We start from the raw sequence: 21,149 nt of genomic DNA, 5'->3' as shown, positions 1-21,149 counted from the left end.
TTTGTGCCATCTAATGAGTGTGTGTCTGTGATTTTGGTGGCCTCCAGAGAAACGAACCGCTTTATGCATCAGAAGCATGGGCTGGAATAGGGGGCTTAGCACAATATGCTGAAACCCCCAAAGGGGTCCACAGACATCTGAGTTTCCTGCCTTAGGGCCCCCTTAGCACCTAAAGGTCTGCTTCTGGACATGACTCAAAACATCTAAGTCTTGAGGATGTTAAACAGCTAAATGCCGAAGCCTGGTAACTTAAGCTTCATCAGGCCTGACAAAGTAGGTGTTCCCACACTTATGACCCCTTCAGGGCTTGATGCAATTGGTGTTTTCATGACATACCTGCTGAACTGGACCTTGAGCACAGTATAGGCCTAGGAGGAACAGCTCCATCCCCTTATCCAAGTACAATAAGGAACTTAAGGAGGGTCACTTCCAGTTCCTTTCTCTGCCTAAGGGGTATACAGAAACCTATATCTTTTGGTTAACATTAGGGACAGGAAAACTCATTTCCTTTCATTTCAGCTGGGCTCCCGTACAAAGTTTTAATGTGGTAGGTGAAAAACACAAGCCCTTGTTTTTGAGCAGCAAGTTCTATGAGGCACCAGTACTGCCCAGGTTCTAGGCTCACTTTTCTCTGTTGTGCCACAGGTTTTGTTGCTTCTTCCAGAAGTACTTTTAAATGAGCACCTTCACTGGTTGTGCGCAGGCCTTCTCAGAAGTCAAGAGGGGCCCAGGCCACTTCCATTTTTTGAGGCTCCCGGTATATTAAAAATATATTAATTCATAGTGCACTACAGGCAGTGTGGCCTGGTAATGGGACACGAGTTTAAAGTTGTATGATGAACATCTTCTTCTTTCAATCCTGTCAGTGTATCTCTGTGTCTGTGTGTATAACCTCATTTGGAGATAAGGTCAAAAGTCTAAATTTGAGCCCCTCTGTGAATGAGAGGCCCGGACTAAATGGCCCTCCTGGGCCCACCCCACCCTTCCCATAGTCCCTGTTTGTGCGTCACAGGCTTCAATCAAATTAAAGGTGCAATGCATCAAATGCATTTGCTTGGGGAAATTTCATTTGCTTGCATTACATTAATTCACTTGGGGAAAATGATTTAATAGATTTCCCAGACATTAGGGCTGGAAGGGATCTTGGGAGATCAAGTCCAGCCCCCTGCCCAGGGGGCAGGAAATCAGCTGGGTTCACAGGATCCTAGCAAGATAAGCATCCAAATGCTTCTTAAAGGAGTCCAGAGGAGGTGCTTGCACCACCTCTGGAGGGAGCCTATTCCAGGCCTTGGGGGCTTGGACAGTAAAGAAGCTTTTCCTTATGATGATCAGAAGTAGTCAGACATATCAGCGGTGCCTGCTAGAACAGTTCAGAATTAGAAAAGCCACGATGAAACCTGAAATTTTACAAACTTTTTATTCTCTTCTGACATTGTACTTCCCCCCAAATCAATGAAATCCTATGGAGACAGAATAACAATATGAGGTTACAATATGCAAGTGATAGAAATGGGGCCTGGGGGGGAATTGATTGGGGTTAATTTACCACTCAAGCTAGAGGCCCTCTGTGGGGCTTGGTGTGTGTCAAGATGTTAATCTGCCCCGCGCGAGGTGCAACGGGCAGCGAGAACAGAGCTGAGTGATGCGCGAGCCTACAGAAAACTACATCTCCCAGAGCTCCCAGCACTGCCTCCTCCCAGCCCGGCTTTCCGGTTTCGAGGCTGATGAAACTGAAAGCGCTGCAGCGGCATCTGCTTCAGGGAGGCTGTTTCACCTTCAACTGAGTAAGGAGCAGGGGATCAGGTGGCAGGCAGAGCTTTAGAGCCATAAAGCATGAGCGGAGTCGAGTCTGGCCTCTCTGAGGAAATGATCAATCTCACCAGAGGACCTTCAGGTACAGAGTTAAAGTTGGGGGGGCGGGGGCTGGGCTGGATGCTTTGCCCATACTGAGATCAGGAGCTGCAGCCTCCCCTGGCTCTGAGCACCTCCCTGGATTCAGGGCTGCCAGGAAAACCCCAGGCTGAGGCCTGCATAACCTCAGCCCTTGTTTCCAGCAGCAGAGACATTTGCAAAGACCTTCAGGATGGAAATGAAATCTCAGCAGGAGGCAGCAGTGAATACAAGCACTCGGAGCTCTCCTTTATGGCATGCTTGCAAGAATGCTCCCAGCCATGTGGCTTCTCGTGCTGCTGGGGAGGGGTTAACATTGCTCTGCGCTTGAAATTAGCGTGTGCCCCCTCTCCTCCCGCCCTGCTTCCTTACTCAGTGACATGACAGAAGCATTTGCAGTGAGGCTGCCTTGCTCTCTGGTTTGCAAATAAAAGATCTGCAATAAAATAATAGTTCTGACTGTGTGAGTGAGATGGAGAATGCAGCCGGATTGTTTTCCAAGACAATATACCTGTGTGCATATCTTGACCGTGTGCTTGTGTGCTTTTTAAAAGGAAGAACAACATGAGACTTAAAGTTAAACTGAAATCTGTTTTGTTTTTTTTTTTAAACTGCAGTGAAAGTCTAGGAGATAAAATTGCAAGAGAGAGCAAACCTGTGAGGGAAGTCCTGGTGAGGTGCACATGTGGGACTCTGTGCTACCACACAATTAATGAGGGGGAGGAGAGGAGGAAGCAGACAAGCTTCTTTGGGTAGATGTGATATCTTTTATTAGACGAACTAAATAGTTGGAAAGATTGCTCTTTGCAAGCTTTTGGGCACAAACACCCTTCTTAAGGCATAGGGAGAGTCTGGAGTTGTTAGGGATTGCTCTTGCCTTCCTGGAAGAAATGGGTAACAAGAAGAAATGGTTGCGTCTGCTGCTCTTTTGTTCTTGCTGGTCCCATGAGCCCCAGTCCACAAATTCATTTTAGTGAGAAGTAGGCCTCAGACATTTATGGGTGTTGGGTGCCTAAGTACTTTGTGGTTCTGGACCTTAGACTAGGGAGGGGAAATACATAAGTTGTCTGATGTGATTTGAAGCTCTACCTAGGGCCAAGTGTAGGCATATTATAACAATGCATGTTAACTGGTCATTACTGTAACAGACAAACTGAGTTATGCCCAGGCTCTTAACATAACTTTAGGCCTGCCCAGAACTAAGCAATTACATTGTACAGAGTGCCTTATAAGGCACTGGGAAAAGTGAGTGCTATGATCTGTACCTGGTTAGCCCATAGTTTCCCTAAAAGGAAAGGAGACCAAAAACAGAATAGGATTGGAGTACCTTATCTAAAAAGATAAGGTAAGAAACTTGAGGATTGGACAGTCTGAGATGAGAAAGTTACAAAAGTAGTGGACAAACAAAGAGACAGTGTGTGTTTGTGTTGCCACCCTGGGGAGACAGGAGCAGCCTTGGAAATCTTGCTTTGAGTAACAAGGAATCCAGAAACTAACATCCCGCACACCCAGCTGAGGATCTGAGGCCGGTGCCACCGAAGGTCGCTGCTGTAACGTCTAAGCAACCACTTGCCAGGTCATATTACAAGGATAATTATCTTGTAATAAGCCCTAGGGGTTACTAATAAAGTTTACTTGATACCAAATTGGATGAGGGGCCGTGTCAATCCTTGGGGGTCTCTGGTAAAAGGAATCCTGTTGGCAACAATTGGTGAGTCAGCCAAGGGTCAGAGATGGATTGATGGTGTCAAGTTGGGAACTACAGCTGATGGGCAAAGGTAATCTTGTGGGGTTTTTTTGCAAAAGTAATCCTGGGGGCAACAATTATGGCTGCTGACACATGGGGGTGGGGAAAAAAGTATGCTTTATCAGAAGAAGCAGCGCTCTTATAGCTCTTTTATTTAAAGCTGATTCAATCAGCTATTAAAGCGCCAAAAAATCTCTGCTAAAGTGCCTGATTTATACAGAGGTTGGGCAATCCAGGTCCAATGCACACAATGCCTCTTCTAGGTATGTGATGGGCTAGGTGTGGGGGTGTGCTGAGTGTAAAGTAAATACTGGTTTTTGACAGGTTTTTTACAGCTGTAAGCAGCCAGTGTGACCTCAGATCTCCCCATTTAAAAACTGCAGTGGTTTCCATCCTGTTGATCATAGCACTCCATTATATTTTCTTGTATCCTGGCCTATGCTGTAGTCACACAAGGGCAGGCAATTATTTTGGGTAGAGGGCTGCTTACTGAGTTTTGGCAAGCCATTGAGGGCTGCATGATAGGCAGCCCAGGGCAGATTAATATTAATTTTCTAAATTTTTTAGGGGCCTCGTGGTCCAGATAAATTGGACTGGCAGGCCGCATGCAGCCTGCGGGCTGCATTTTGCCCATTCTTGGGCAAGACCCTCGAGCCAGGAACCTCCGGTTTTAAGTTTCAGCAGGAACATTGGCACACCCCAGTAACAATCCCCAGCCTTGGCTGGAGCCAGCACCCAGTGTGTCTGAGGAAGGCTTAAAAAAAAGCCCTAAAATGTAGCAGTAGGGTGGGCCGCATCTGGCCCCCGGGCCGCATTTTGCCCACCCTTGCTGTAGTGGCATCCTCTTGCTAAGGATAAAAGAATAGACTTGTCATTGCAGCATAGTTTTGTACTGAAAGCCAGTATAAGGAGCAGCAGATAGCTATAAAAACTGGTCTTTTCAAAAGGAATCCAAATTCCCCAAGAGTTGAAAGTTCTAACTTTTTTTATTTAAAGAAATTGGATGAAATGGATGCAATATGAATAGTGAATTGCGGATAAAATTCGATTCCTTGCCTTTTAGTAGAAGGACAAAAGATAAAGAACATTCCCACGATAAACAAGGGCCAGAATTTTCAAAAGCACTTACTACTACCGGCACTCAACTGAGAAGAGTTTGGGCTATTCTTGGTGATATTGAAGACCCACAGCTCTTACTGATGTCACCTGGGTGGCAGCTGCTGAGCATTTCTGAAACTGCTGAGCAGTCAAAATTTGTGGTTGCTTTAGAAAACGCTGACCAGAGTGGTGATGCCCTGCCCTTTGCCTGTGCTGTTTTGTAAGTTACTTAAATAGGTGCCTAAATGGCAATAAGTGACAATACTGTGAGTAGGAAGGGGAAAAGAAAGTGGGGAAGGACAGTGGAGAAAGTAGTCATCTGTCACTGTGGCAGTCAGGCCTCAGTTGGCAGCTCCTTCATGGAGCTCTATCCACAGGCATATACCTGGCATGCTTCATGGACACCTCTGATACTGGCCCTTTCTGCCAGCAGAGGGAGACCCTGGTGCATGCCTACCTTGAATGTGCCAGGGTGCAGCTCCTCTTCCAGCACCTCCTCAGAAACCTCCTGGTGAGGTTTTGGCTACACTTCTCTCCACATTTTTTCTTTATGCACTCCCCATCCTTGGCCCCACCGAGTCCTGGAACCTCCTGGTCAACTTTTTCCTGGCTGTAGCTAAGCTCTCTATCTGTCTGACCAGGAAGGAGGCTCTGGCTGAGGGGGAACCCAAGTGACTCTGGGGCCATATTCCTGACTCTCACACATATGCGTCTCTGGGCAGAATTTCACTAGGTGCAGTCTACTGGTTGCTTGGATTTATTTGAGGGCCAGTGGGTGCTGGCTGGTATGTTCTCCTCAGTGGACTTTTTTGGAGCTCTCCTTATCAACCTTTGACCCCCCCCCCCACTTCTGTCCCTGTTTTCTCTCTAGTTTTCTCAAGTATTATGTTGGGTCTCGGCCCACAGTTCCCTGTGGGCGAATCTACACATGCATTATGGTGCTTTGCCTAATGCACATTAGGCTGCCTTCATGTACAGTAAGGAATGCACACAGTTTTTAAGTGACACTTAATGCTCAGTCGCCTATTTTACTGCAGATTAATGTAATCACGCTTTCTTACATGATGCTTTAATGTGCAGTAAAATAAGGTACTGCTCATTAAGGGACATGTGTAGACATGTCGTGTGTGTAACAAACAGGCTGTGGCAGTCAGGCCTTCAGGATTGTATATGCTTTGAAATTGACATGATTTATTATGTAATTAGAATGTTATAAGAACTGCATTCAGTTAATAACACATGCATTAAGTTGAGACTTGATCCAAAGACCTGCAAATTTAAGGGAAGTTCTGAATCTGGAACTACATTTTGTGACTCAGGGTTTAATGTTAATTAAGGTAAATACAAATGAAAACCTGCCAGACCTTCTGCTTGAGCTTAGCTGGTGGCCAGTTTTGGCTTCACCCTCATTTCCAGAGGCTGCAGTATCCACATCTCGGTGGTTGATGTAATTTTAGTTTCTGATGGTGAATCTTGTTCCAGTGGGTGCACCCCACCCACAAGAGACATTTACTGCGCAGTTGACTAACTAACTGCATAGTAAATGTCTCAGCATCTACACACACACCCATTTTAGGGCTTGCAAAACTAATAAACTCTGCAGCAGAGTAGAACTTGTATTTTTCAGGCGGCCAGGACAGCATCTACATGTGCACTGCTGTGCATTAAAAAAACTCTGTAGAAGGGTAGTACTGGTAAAATACTTGTATTCTACCAGTATTACCCTGCTGCAGAGTTTTTTTTATGTGCAGCAGCACATACGTAGATGCTGCCCTGGCTGGCTGGAGCCCCCAGGTGCTTCAGCACAAGGCCTGCAGCCCATGCACTGAGAAACCTGGGCCCCAGTCAGCCCTCCATCCCACCGCACGTGGTGTGGGAGCAGTCAGTCAGCACACCCCTCCTGCCCCTGTCTCCATGTGTTGCCGAGCGGCTGCCTGGCACAGGGGCTGCCTCCAGGCTGGCTCCACTATGAAGCATCCTGTGCCCCAGCCAGCTGGAGCAGTGTATACACATGTCCTGCTGTACTCGAAAAAGCTTATTCGTGCATATTAATCATGTATGTAGACATGCCTAGTGAAAGGCACTGGCTTCAGAGCCTTGCATGCTTAATTCATCTAGTTATTCACAGTACAACACAGGTAGCAGCAAGCCAGAAACCCCCCACCAGATCTCTCCAGTGTGCTTGGCATCTGATCCTAAACAGGTTTAAACTGATAGCCTAAAGTTGAAAGAGTTTGCGCATGCTGAATCATCCAGTCCTGTTCAGAGGAGCTGGGCTGCTTCTATGCCTGTACTGCTTTAGCAGTCTTAACTCTGGTTGCTCTTGGTGTTCAGTTATGCTAACTAAACTGCTGATAAAATTCTCATTTGCTGAATAGAGACCCCAGCTGACTGGTAACTATTCCCACACAGTTGAGAATATTCTGAGTTGAATTTTTTTGGTTTTATTTAGTCTTTTATCCCCTGGATCTGAAATATAATTATTTAGATCTCTGTGTTCTAGAGAACATAGTAGATACATTTAAAAAAATATTGGAAGCTAAATATGTACTAACTAATAGGGTGAAGGTACCATCAACTTGTCATAATAATTGAGCCCTTATCACATTGCTTATCATTCACTTCTGTGTCCAAAGAGCAAAGTACTGGTATTCTATATAGCAAAGTATAATCCTGTCTCTCAAACTGTACGTTGACTGGTTTACAAACTCTTAAAAAGGGTACTGTGAAAAACATCTGTCAAAAAAATTGAGGAATGGCAAAAATATCTCCACCATGGTAGAAGAGTGTGTGCCTGGTGTTCACACTTTTTGTTGTTGTGAAATTCTCATTGAGCTGGTGAAAAGTCATGTTTTATGAAAAGACAGATTATTTTCTGGTTTTCTGCTGTTTGGGTTAATCTCCCTCTAAATCTGTAGCTGAATGGCTACCCTTGACCAAGCAAGGCAGAACTGTGAAACTTTTTTTGCTGGGCACAAGTGTTTTGTATGGATGACCCAGAAGAAACAGTTACTGTTATTCATTTCACACTCACCTTCACCCACCCACATCCCTCCTTCCCAAACTGCATCCAAAAGATAATGACTTTTCACAACATTATGAAATCTTATGAAAACCTTTATCTGGTTGTGACTGTTCCTGCTACAAAACAAGAGAGTAGGATTCCTTCATGTTTTTCTCTCTCCCCAGTAAATTTTCTATGGCACTGATCGCTTTGTTCCCAGACTATTAGTTTTATGGCACACACGTGTCAATTTGTTTTTCATTTTAACTGCCACAGAAAATGTAACCTTATTTAAAGCAGCTACTAGGGTACCAGAAATTCCAGTATCTCCTTCATTTCCCCTGCCTCCCCAACCCTGTATCCCCACAGTTTCTACTGCCAAGTCCACCCTCTCCACCATTTGTCTAAAATGGGCAAGAAGGAGCAGGAAGAATGATGGGTGGATGGGAGCTCTTCATGTTCCCCTGCTTTTCCACTGGAGATTGTACTCTGTGAACTCCATAGCTCGCCCCTCTGCCCTTTGATACCCTAATACTAAACTAAAAAGGTACCACAAGCTGTGGCAAGCCACTTTTCTGGTTATAAGCTGCTTGTTCAGTGTCCTCTGTTCTCCACCCAATGCAGGCAGAGAGAGAGAGGTATTCAGCTGGTGAAGTGGGCGTTGGGGAGCAGGAAGCAGGAATTTATATCAGACCCATACTGCTGGTAGCTTTGGGTGACAGGTTTCTATCAGAATATGCCTAATTCCTCCTTTCCTCCTTCCCTTTCTCAGCTGTTTTGGCAAAGTTTGACTTCACAAACTTCTTTCAGCTCAATCCCCCATCCTTATCATTTATTATTATTTATAAACCTGTTTCTTTGCATCTGTGATACAGAAGGGGGTCTAGCAACCCCTGTGTTTCAGCTTTCGAATTCAATCTGTTCTGGATTAGACTAAGCAAACAAGTCTTAATCTTCCAGGGAACTTTAATCCACCAGCTGGCTACAACCAGAATTTGATAATCAAGGTTTAAAAATCCCAAACCCTCTAAAAACCCTGCCTTAATGCGGATATATTTTCTGTGTCAATTTATGCAATGTTCTAGTTTGTTTTTCAAAACTTAGAGTTTTGTCTTCATCTCCTGTCATGTTTTTGGATTCCTGAGACGGCACCAAGTGCTCACTTCAAATATGAAATGGTTTTATTCAAGGAAATAAGGAATGCCCTAAAGCCTGATCTAAGTCATTAGATGTGGTTAAATACAGGGCTGGAAGCTGAGAAATCTGGGCTCTGTGAGACCTTGAAGAAGTCATGTCAAGTCATATTGTAAAATGCTTACTTGCCTCTCAAAAGTTGGTGTAGGTCTGATTCACTTTTGCTTGAAGGTCCACTGTGAGATATCAGTCATGTTTGTTTCCTTTAAGTAAAAAGTTATTGAGGAGAAAATTGTTCTGGCCAGTGAGGACTTGGAGTATGTACAGGGTTGTGTGCAGCTATGCTGGGAGTTGCAAGGTAGAGGAGGAGGCCGAACACCATGCAGACTAGGGGTGGGCACAATGGCAAATCCAGCCATTGTGCCCACATCGCTTCAGCCAGCTGGACTCCATTTCCTAGCAGCCCCTGCCCACATCGCTTCAGCCAGCTTCCATGGAAACCCCAGCAGTGGTGGGGCCAGGGTTTCCATGGAGACTGGCTCCAGCAGCACTGGCAGGGTGTACAACTGGGTGGGAAGTTGCTCCGGGGCCAGGGTTGGGATTTTATGGCAGTAACAGCAGAGTTTGGAGCCAGGGCAGTGCCAAAATCTGCTGCCTGCACACCCTTGCCCAGGGCATATGGGTGGCAGATCGCAGCGGCTCCAGACCACGCTGCCACAAGATCCCAGCCCTGGAGCAGCTCCCTGCCCAGCTGCGCGCCTTGCCAGCCCTGATGAGGTTGATCTGGTGCCATGGAAACCCTGTCTCTGCTGCTGGTGGGGTCTCCATGGAAACCAGCTGCAGTGATGTAGGCAGGGACTGCTGGGAAATGGAGTGCACTGCAGGCTCAATCTGGCCTGTGGCCTGGATTTTGCCTGCCTCTGATATAGACTATTATTCCTGCCAGCCGCAAGAGTGGCTCAAATTGTGGTTAGCTGTCTTTCCTATCTCCCTTGTTTGATGTGCTCTGTCTCTTGCATGTCTCAGGGTTAGGCTTTAACATTGTTGGAGGGACGGATCAGCCATACTTGCCCAACGACAGTGGCATCTATGTCAGCCGGATCAAAGAAAATGGGGCTGCTGCTGTGGATGGCCGATTACAAGAGGGGGACAAAATTTTAGCGGTAAGCCCTTTTCTCCCATCCTCTTTTATACCTTGTCTCTCTTCTTACCTAGCAGTTCTGCGTCAGAGGTCTCCTGTTCAAAGCAGTTCATTGAGAAAAGTGGCTCAGTGCAATCCATTCTTTTTGCCAGTCATGGCAGTTTATTAATCTGTGCACTTTTGTTTCTGCCAGCTAATGCTAAACAGGAGTATTCTTCGTGATTTTTCTTAGTGTATCCTATAGTGGATAGGTGGAACCTTTTCAGATTTGGGTTAGCTACGGACTTGTCTTTACTTGGATATGAAGTTGTGATCTCAAGGAGCTGTATTAACAAACTTATGAGACATGGCTTTACAGGCCATTATAGATAGGGAACAGCTCTGGGTAAGCTCAAGGGCAGTGAGTCTCAGCTCGGGTGTGCAAGATCTTTTGACGGGTGCCAGGAAGTCTGAGGAAATAAGTAGATAAGTGCAGGATCAAACTTGTCCCTGCCTGTCCAATTCCCCTTTCCCACTGCCTAGCCCCTCAGCAAGGAGGTGAGCACTGCAAGGAGCTAAAAATTAGTTTTTGAAACTGGGTGCCAGTCCATTCACAAAAGTTATAGAAGGGTGCCTCAAGTCCAAATAGGTTGAGAACCACTGCTCAAATTCATTTATGCAGTTAACATGCTGCCCTTTGCACCAAAGGTACTAGGAGGCTTACAATAGCAAATTTTAAACACAGACCTACTAAGCAATGTCTCAGCCTAGCTTTGTTTGCTAAATACTTCCCCAAGTAGGAAAGTCTCACAGTGCTTCCAAAACATGTCCGGGCTTGGACTCTGGTGGGTCTCAAGGAGGGGGTTCCAGAGCTGGAGAGTAATTACCAAGAATGACTTCCCATGTTTGTTACCAACCAGACTTGCAATAGCGATAGTACTTGCAGGAGGTTTCTCTCGGCTGAACTTGTGGGCTGCAGTGGGGCACAAGAGACAAGGCTGTCCTTTAAGTATGTATGGCCCAGAACATATAAGGCCTTGTAGGTCAAATCCAGTATCTTAGATTGTGCCAGAAAGCTATTGGAAACCAGTGCAGATGCTGGAGGATTGGAATTTTGTGCTCTTGGCACCCCACCCCCATCCAAAAGTAGGCTGTCATGTTTTCACCAACTGCAGCTTTCGGACATTTTTCAAAGGCAGCCCTATGTAAAGCGCACTGCAATAGTCTAGCCTTGAGATTATGAAGTCATGGATGAATCTGAAAGAGGGTTGCAACCTTCTCAGCAGATGGAATTGGTCAAAGGGGCTCCTAGCCACGGCTGCCACCTGAAGACCCAGGAGCACCCCAAGCTTGCAAACATGAGTGACAAGGGGAGGCTGAACCCCATCACTGATAGGTGTTCCAGTCCTCACCCAAGGCAAGTGGTTTGCCCACCACCATCACCTCAGTCTTGTCCAGATTCAGTTTCAGCTGGTTCTCCCCACATCCAGTGGGGAGACTCGGGGGCCAGGATCAGAAGGGAAGGAGAGGTGGAGCTGAGTGTCATCAGCATGCTGATGGCACTTCACTTGAAATCTCCACATAGTCTCACCCAGCAGCTTCATGTGAGAAGATAAAACCCTGGGCGACCCTATAGGAAGGGTCCTGAGGGGATGATAGACACTCACCCGTCACCACCCTCCGGACCCTCCCTACTAGTACCACTTATGATGAATTAAAAGGGTTTAAAATAACCAGACCTAAATTCTTTTCACACGTTGATATTATACTACTGTAATTCTGCGTAAATTTAATAGAGTTACTTGTGATTTATACTGATGTAAATGAGAAAAAACAGTCTCTTTATCTCCAGGTTGCTTTCCCATTTATGCTGGTCGGTGGAATAAAGATGATTACAGCACTAACTGCTTTGCTCAGGAGAATCTGAGCTTCCTATTGAGCCATAAAAGATTGAAGTGTAATACATCAAAAGTAATTTAGGTTCCTTCTCCTCAACAGAATTATGTAAAACAATGGCTTGGATGTTGTCTTCTAGTATTGTCAGTCATACAAAACTATCTGTTTTAACAAGCAGTGTTTTGCACAAGTATCTGCTGATAATCTATCATATGCACATTTTTAAAACTCATGTGTTAATCTTTCCTATATAAAGCATTTGCAGGCTCTATAAATAAATTAAGAGTGACTTGTGTAAGATGGAGTCTGACTATTGATCCAAAAAGTGATATGAAGTTAAAATGAGGGAAGCTGTATTACTTTATCCTGGCAGGATAATAATTTTGTGTGCATGTATTTGAAGCATGTAAATGCCAAAAAGAGGAGGAAGGGGTTAGTGTGATCTAAGAGCAATGGTACATAATGGGGCAAAAGAAATTTTAGGTGGAATATCAGAAAATATGTTCGATGTAACCTGGCTATGAAATGTTCTTCAGTGAGAAATAATGGATTTCTGTTATTGGAATAAGTTACTAGACAGGGTTGGACAGCACACGATTGTAGAGATCCATCTAGCTTTATTCCATGGGTTGCATTTGCATTTGTCTAGCCCAAGGGTGCTCAGCCCCCAGCCTGCAGGCCAAATACAGCTTGTGGAGCTATTGCATCTGGCCTACAGAGCTCCCCATGAGGAGGGAAATTTGGTGGCAGGGGAATGGTGGCCATTAATACCGTCACCTCTCACCCCCTTGCCAAACTCCCAGACCCCAAGGTCTGCTTTGCCAGTTGCAGCTGGGCTGTGCCTCCTCCCCTGCATCTGGATTGGGGCTGGCTCACACCCCTTTTTCCCCACAGGGCCAAGCCATGCTGCCTTTTTCCCCTTGGGGTCAAGCCATATCCTGTGAAGCTGGGATGTGGCTAGGCTGCCCCACGCCCCCCTCCCCATGGCCAGATGGTGCCCATCGCGTTGGCCCTGGTGCCAGATTGGGACCACCAGCAGGATCCAGCCCATGGACAGACAGAACACTGCCAATCCAACCCGCTGGGGGAAGGGTTGAGTATCCCTGGTCTAGCATGTTAATTAAAAATTATCTAGTGTTCATGCCTTATACTTAATAAAAGAGCATCATTATCCTATGATGACCAATAAAAGGTTCGAGGCAAGGCAACTGAAAATGAAAGCTTTTATTTTTGATTGCATGCTTGATCTGTTAGTAAATGATCATCCATTAAGCATGAATGTATCCTACAGTCAAGTATTTAGCAATACGTGTCTCAAATATCCATGCGCACATTTTTAAATGGGGCAAATGCTAACATGTCTAATTGATTTATCAAATCCTTAGTGCATATCTTTTTTACATCCTTAAAATGTTTTGTTTAAATTGCATCTCTCCTAAAAAATATTTGAGAATTGGCCAGGACAGATTTACTATATCATATTCTGCTTTTGATTCTCTTTACAGAAATTTGCAATCTTCTTTTAGTTTTTTCCCCTTAAGACTTTTGTTTAGATACCTAACTTATACTGTGGCGGCACTACAAAGTCCACCAGTTATTAGAATCACAGCAGGCAGAACACCTCTGATTTTAATAAAGGAAGCAAAGTAAAAAGTCCATGCAGACGCCTGTTGAAAAACTTGACAGTTTTGATGCTTCATTAGATTTTATTCATTTATTACAATACAATTTAAACAATAAAAACTACAGGCCAGCAGACTTTGACATCTAACATTTACATCTGTTGCCTAAAATACTCATGTAAAATTTCCTGCCACTGTCATTTTTAGGAACTCTGAGACTTCCTTTTCTAACATATTTTTTTGTTGTACTCTGTTGTGCTGTCACCTTTGTTCTCAAGCCTATGTAAAACTAACGTCTGTACAGAAAGGCTGTTGCCTTGCTTCAGTTTTTTCACATTTTTCACAGACTAGATGTGCTTTTGGCTTGTGTCGCTCTTGGATCTTATCTTGCTTGTTGATTTCTGCAGTGACCATCAGTTCCTTTGTCAAAGGCCACCATTTTTTTAAAGGTTTGAAGTGGCCTTCTTCCAGATGGAGAATTGTTTTTTACTTCCTCACCTACATGAGTCATGTTGGCAATTCCTGCCTTGAAGTAATGACAGATGCTGTCAGCTTTAACAGTGTCCCAATGACTTTGTTTTTGAAGAGCCTTCAGAAGCGCTAGTTCTTGGACATGCTACAGCCAGTGCCTTGAGTTTAATTGATTATTGCAATTACTTTGTCACAAATATATTAGTGTATGCTCTTGATGCTTTGTGTGATATCTTGATTGGGAATCTGTATGACTGAGGTAGTGTTGGCAGGAAAAATAGTAAATATTCTGCAATACAACATTTGACAGGTGCCCAGAAGAATTATCCAGCAACAGAACAATCTTCCAAACCTTTTTCACAAGTTCATGGTGCCTTTCATTTAGGAATTTCTCGAGGCTTGAGCTTGTCATCTGTACATTTTTGTTTGCTCTTTAGTCAATGGGTAGTGCTTACCCCATGAGAACATTGTGGAGTCTTGCTCTTCCTTCTGACTTACTAGGGTTTTGGGGTTTTTTAATGCCTAATATTGCAAATCAGAAGCACAGTAATGCCATCTTTCTGCTTCTTTCCACCATTAACAAGCATACATTTGAAAAGAAAAGTCTGATTTGTAGGGTGATCATACTTCCCATTTTTGCTAGGAATGTCCCGTTTTAAACATCTCTTTGCTATTCCACCTTAAACATCACACATGGTCGGAGGCATGAGTGTGGGATCATGCATTAGATCCAATTGCTTTTTATTGCTGGTGAATTGGCAAGAAGCAGGCACCCACGTCTGAGGCTGCAGGGACCATGTACAACCAGGACCCAGAGACCGCATCAACCATGGGATTCTGGGTCCCAGCTGTGCATGTGGCGCAGCCTGGACCCAGAGCCCCATCAGCTGTGGGATCTCTGGGTCCCAGCTGCATGTGAGGTGCAGCCAGGACCAAGAGCCCTGTGTGAGCCCAGAGATTTCATGCACCCCCCAAGTCCATGGCGGCCACAATCCCTAGAGCTGCAGGCTTGCACCCCTGTGGTTGGAGCCCTGTCAGCTGATGGGCTTGCAGCTGCAAGGGAGGCCCTGCCACACTTGCAAATTAAAGCTCAATAGCAACCATCTATAAAGTTAGTACACATTTTCAATGTCTAACTGTATAGCTGGTTGGAGCATTGAGCATGTGTTAGCTACTTTGCACGTGTAGCTGGTCTCAAGGTAACTGCACAATTCACCAGTTAATTGCATGATACCTGCAATGTGCAGAGGGGACCTGTTTGGTCAAATTAACTCTTTTGTTCTTTTTTAGTGGGATCTGCGGGACTGATGTTTAAAAATGGAACTATCCTGGCAAAAAGGCATGACTTTCAATCCTCCTTCCCCTCCCATCTCCCTCTGTTCTCCCGTGCTCTGTACTTCCTCTCTACTCTCCAATACTCTCAGCTGATAACTGAGCTCAGAGACAATGGTGTCTCCTAGCTTGGAACTAGGGAAATATGATCACCTTAGTGATTAGACATTGCTTTGGAGAGGAAAAAAAAGCTAGTTTCATCTGTGCTGAAAATCTTGTCAGCACAATACTCTTGCAGCAATTTGGGCAAAACCTGTGGCACCTTCTTTCCACTGACATTGCATTGGCATTCTGCTTCTTCAGCATTCTGCCATGTCTTTCCTTTTACGTACTCAACTGTCAGTGGGCTTAAAATTAGTATAACCAGTCATTGTTGTCAGGCTTCTTGCCTTCTTGACAAGGATTCAGCAGGTGATTAATGCTTTGTGGTGTTCTGCATGTGTGAACCAAAGAGATTTCAGTCTCTTTTCCCCACTCTTGTGTTCATAGTTAGCATCGAGGTTCCCATGGTCAGTGTTTATTTGCTTTAAAACTTTGCTGAGAATCAAATGAGACATGCCTAACTTCCTTGCTGCCTCCTTTTGACAGCACTTTCTCAGCTTCTGGTTACTTCCTCAGTAGAGTTAAGCACTCTCAAAAAAAAAAAAAAAAAAGATGTTAGCTGTGCATCACACATGCTCAGTAGTCACGGGTTGTTGTGTAGCAACTTAGTTGTACGGTGAACATGCTCAGACAGAGGCAGTTTGAACTGACTTGATTCTAGCAGAAGGCAGGGTAGATTTACACTTTACAGACTAACTAAACCATATGTTATATATGTATATATTTGGTACACACACACACACACACACACACACACACACACACACACGTACGTATAACATAAGCTTTTGTGAGCCTAAGGTCACTTTATCTGATGCTGCCATGAAAGCTTATGCTAATATATATAATCTCTGATTTATGTAATCTACAAAGTGCAAATTTACACTGCCTTCTGCCTTGCTTCAGACTAACATAGCTAACCACCTGTCTCTTAATTCTAATGACCAGTGGGGAAAAGGCTTGGATGTATAGATTATAACTTAAGACTGATTCTTATAAGCAGCTGATTTGATAAAATGAGACACTCACAAGCAGTAGAACATGTGTGTAGTACAATGCTTCTCGTATTGGTTTTGGAGTTTTGATTCTAATATTTGGCCCTTTATTAAGCAACAGTGTATTAACCAAGAGACCTTGTAATATTAGCTGTGTCAGCTATATCTTTTTACCTTTTGGGTCCCTTAGGAAAATGAAAGACTCCACAAGAACCAATGTTGACAGAGCTAGTCCATTCTAACCTGGTTTTGCTCCCATGCAACTTTCTCATCAGCTATCCTGTATGGGTTCACGTTTCTCATGCTTCATCTGAAGCCAAACATGAATATATTTGCAAAGTTGGAGGAAAAGTTTTCTGCTTTGCCAATAAGAAAAATGTCTTTCTAAATTGTTAATGTAAAAAACAGTTCAGGATCACTTGGATTAGCTTCTAAATTTTGTGCTTGTCCTGGGGGTTTGAATCAGAACAGGCACAGCACAGTCATTTGGACATGTAGCCCTTCCAAGGTGCATCGCTGCTTCTCTGCCACTAGGTGGCCAGCAAGAGCACACAGCCCAGCCAGCGTGTCCCAGGAATAACAGGAACCCACAGGTGCACCCAGCCATGTCCTGGGACAAGCATTAGCATGTTTTATTCCACATACTTCAGAGGGACTTGAAGCAGGACAGTGGACATGAGTATCTGTTGGAGTCTCATATACTTGCCCTGCATTGTGCTTCATGTTCATTAGATCCTGTACCATCAGCCAAAAATAGCCTTTCCACCTGAAATTGCTTTATTTTTTCAAAAGGTAAAAATAATTCACAGTGGCACCTAGTTGTTTGAGGCACTCAAGTAAACCTGGGTAGGAGAAGCTGGGTAAGAAAGGTAGGCTCTTAAGCAGGTAATTCATAGCAGGAAGCATAATATAATTTAGGTAAAAGGCTTTGGATAAATATGATTGTATTGTCTATGTCCCTTTATCCACTCTGTGTATCAGAATAAAAGGTGAGACCAAGCTACAAAGTTCAGAACCAGCTCCAAACTCCTAATGGCTTGGCAATGTTTTGATCTGGGATTTTTGGTTGAGATCATTTCTCACAGGATCATATCAACAATTTAAACAATTTAATTGTTTAGTGACAGTGTGAATAGTACCCTCTTCCTTTCATTAGATTTCCCAGGTAGAATAATGTTGGCCACCTAAACTGTTTCCTGTTCCCTTGTCCAGTCTGTCCAAGAGTTGATTTCTGATCTCACAGCTACTGGTTCTTCCTTGTGTTCCTTTGTTAGATCAATGGCAAGGACCTGAAGGACTTGCAGCACCAGGAGGCTGTGGACTTTTTCAGGAATGCAGGCAATGACGTGTCTCTGAAGGTTCAGCACAGGGTATGTATAACAAGCTCTAAGGGGTGACCTGAATTCTTATGTATCCCTCCTTCCTCTTTCCTCTGTGGAAAAAAGAACAGAATTCCCAGGGATTCAATGTGAACAATGTGTGCAGGGTTTCCTTGGTTTGGGTTTTCTTAGGTTAATGAATGGCCCCTTCTAGGAGGCCCTCACCAAGTAACCAAGCACCGGCAGTATCTCTATATAATATTACTATTTTCTAGTAGCACTTGGGATGGGAGAGAGAGGGTTTGGAGTCTGTCCTCACCCTCTTCTGTTGTGTAAGAGACGCACTGTTTCACGGTATGGGCAGATGAAATCCCAAGTCCCCTCCTACACCTAAATCTCCAGTTTTATGTTGTTGCTGGGTAGAAGAAAGCAAGATGTAGGGTGTCAACCACTTCTCTAAACATGTCAGTCTCAGCTAGGAGGCTAAAGACTGATGGGACCCTAGAAGAGAACACCTATAGGCCATCCCTTCATCTTAGGGGTGAGGCACATTTGCAAGGCAGTGTGGAGGAAGCTTATAGTGCTGGTATTTTTATACACTTGGTCTGGAGGTAAAGGGAAGGCATCTAGAAGCCACTGCTGTTAGTGTGGCCCTTCTCACAGTGCTAGAATTCATAATAGAAATGCTAACCCAACCTGAACCAGTGCTGGGGAAAGTCTTTGAAGAAATTTGTGGATAGGTCATGCTGAGATCCCCTCACCCTGTGCAGATATAAAAGGAAGTCCAACATAGGCCTCTTCCTGGCAAATGAACATGTTGGAGATAATGTATTGATGCCTAGAGAGGGAGTGTTTAATGCACATTTCCTAATTTGTGTATCACTACGCTCTGCTGCATGGGATTTAACCTGCTCCAGCTGTCCTCTCTGCATAGTCCCTTGCTTTATGCAGGGATATAAAAGCATTTAATGCTGCTTGTAGTTAACGGAAGGTTTTCTTTGGCAGAAGCTGTAGTGGTGCCTTTTGAAGCAGAGTTCCATGTTCTGGACCTCCTGTGCCTCAAATGTACAATACAAGTGGAAGGCATGTTGTACATGCTTACAGAAGCACTTATTCATTATCACATAGTATTGCTGTCTCTCCTGGAGTGAGGGACATCTCTCTAACACTGGTACTTTTTTCTCCATTATAGCTGCAGCCACAGAATGGCCCAGTGGGTCATAGAGGAGATGGAGAGCCAGGTGGTATTCCCTTAGCTGCCATTTTGGTGCCAGGTTTGGCACTAGCAGTGGCTGCAGTGTGGCTCTTCCTCAGATATCGACAGCGGATGTGAAAAGTTCACCCTCCAAAGATCTCTGCATATTTTCCACATCTATGATATAATTTAAAGAACAAGAATCAACTGTTTTTTTTCCTAGACTGACATCGGAAAGGGTTATTGCCTATCATAAAGTTGCTGCTGATGTTCACTATGTTTTTTTTTTTGTGCGATGGATAGAGTAGGATGAAAGTAAGAGATGAGTAGGATGATTGTGTGTAAAGTGGGATGTGCCATTTCTCCCTAATCCCATGGAAGTGTTGTGACCCTCTTTCTCTTGCACCCTGAATGTTCAAATACTTTCACTTATTCCCTATTTTAATATGTGACTTCTAGGTGGGGAGGGCTGGGGGGTGTTTTTTAAAACAAAACTTTTATTTTAGAGTTCTTCTTGTTCTTTAAATTTTACAGCCAACAGTCCCTGTCCCTGCATCAAGGATGAAGAGAAACAATATGTTTTATTCCTTCCTTTTTGGGGGAGGAGGCGGGAGATGGGCTTGCTAACTAAATGCCTTAGAGAAATATGTACAGTCTTACCTGTGAATTCACAGATAAAGTTCTCAGTGCAGTTGCTAGTTAAAACAAATATGCAATGTCCATGTGTGTTGTACTGGCCCAGGAAAGGCAGGAGGTAGTATGGCAGAGTAGGAGAAGAGGAGAGCAACTGAGAGAGCTCCGGAGAGAAAAGCCAAAGAATTGCAAAAGGAGACTTTCTGCCAAGTCCTAGCATATTGGAAGAAGAGAGACCCCCAATGGGATCACAGATCTAATCAATGGAAAATGATGTCATGAAATAGAAGCTGCATGGGTTTCTAAAGCAGAGGTTAAGCAACAGTATGTTATTCCACAGAGCTACCTGAAGCACTTATCTTCCATGTTAAACAGAGAGAGGTTGTGTGCCTGAAGGAAGTGTCATATTACGTAGTATCTTTCTGTAATAGCAGCTGATTTGCTGTCTTCAGAATTCCTTCAAAGACTTTAAAATGAATTCAAAGACTTTATAGAGAGAAGTCATCCATAATATTGGTCCATACAGGCTACTGCTTGTTTGCAGAGGCTGTGATAAGGCTTCTGGGAGTGGAAAAGGAAGATGTACAATCATGACAGACATTCTGTTAGTACACTAAATGTTTTTGAGGAAGAACTGACAGATTTAGGAACAACAACGCATTTGCAAGAAGCACCCCATTACGTTCCATAAAAAAGAATACTGAAACTTGGAAGGGTGTTTAACAGGCTACTACTTCTATCATAATCTTAAGGGAGTGAGGGAACAAGGGCAACACCATTATTTCAACACAGAGTAAAGCTGGATTGTACTTATGGGAGCCAGGCAGAGGAGAATAGGCAGAGATGTGTCAGTGTCCCAGGGTGCTTTGATTCTTTTGGATGGGCTGTAGGACAAAGCACATCTAGATGCTGGGTGGAATCTCTCAAACACACTTCTTGAGACACGGTACCTGGAAGAAGAGCATGAACCAGAGTCAGATGATGATAGAATTTAGTAAATAAGACTGAAGGGGGAGACCATCTCTGTGGGAAGGGTGCAACTGACTTTCATCTGCAGGACTTCAACTCCTCACTATGATTGTTCTGTTTGAAATCTTCCCGCTGACCTGAATTCATTGGAGTGAAGCCTGTTTCTCTTGTATCCAAGGAAGAACATTGTTTAGTACTTGTAAAAGAGAAGTGATATATGTCTGGTCTATATGATGCCAAAAAAATCAGATGCAATATATATTATGTAATATTATAAAAGCCTTAGTCTGTCTGTCTGTCCATAACACCTTATTCGCACTCTGACAGGCTGGCAAACAGCCAATCAGAGCGCTCCAAAAGCATTTGGCCAGAAGATGGCACAGCGGAGTGCTGCCATGACAGTGGGGACGCGGGGGCTGGCCTCGGCCCCCCCCGTCCCCTGCAGGCAGCAGTGACAGAGGAGGGTGGGGAGAGCAGGCCCAGCCCTGAAGTGGTAGGGGAGGGGGTGGGATTGGCCTGCCGAGGCAGTGGGTGGGGAGGATGTTGGGACCCGGCATGCCTGACCAGACAAGAAGCGCGGTGGGAAGGATGGAGCCGACAGGCCCCAACACAAGACAGCGGG

General features: G+C 44.5%; 1 protein-coding gene across 1 annotated transcript; it reads left to right on the top strand.

Annotated features, from left to right (window-relative positions):
* The first annotated feature begins 1,697 nt into the window (after positions 1–1,697).
* On the top strand, positions 1,698–20,819 carry SYNJ2BP (synaptojanin 2 binding protein). Its single transcript, XM_019551526.1, has 4 exons — positions 1,698–1,894; positions 9,900–10,036; positions 17,686–17,781; positions 18,923–20,819. Exons 1-4 carry the CDS (start codon positions 1,834–1,836, stop codon positions 19,061–19,063), a joined length of 435 nt encoding a protein of 144 aa, XP_019407071.1. The 5' UTR covers positions 1,698–1,833; the 3' UTR covers positions 19,064–20,819.
* Positions 20,820–21,149: the final 330 nt, after the last annotated feature.

Source organism: Crocodylus porosus, unplaced genomic scaffold (assembly GCF_001723895.1).
Source record: "Crocodylus porosus isolate Cpor-Errol unplaced genomic scaffold, CroPor_comp1, whole genome shotgun sequence".
In the NCBI taxonomy this organism is placed as follows: Eukaryota; Metazoa; Chordata; order Crocodylia; family Crocodylidae; genus Crocodylus; species Crocodylus porosus.
Note: the sequence above shows the minus strand (reverse complement) of the source record. Positions and strands in the feature narration are given on the sequence as shown.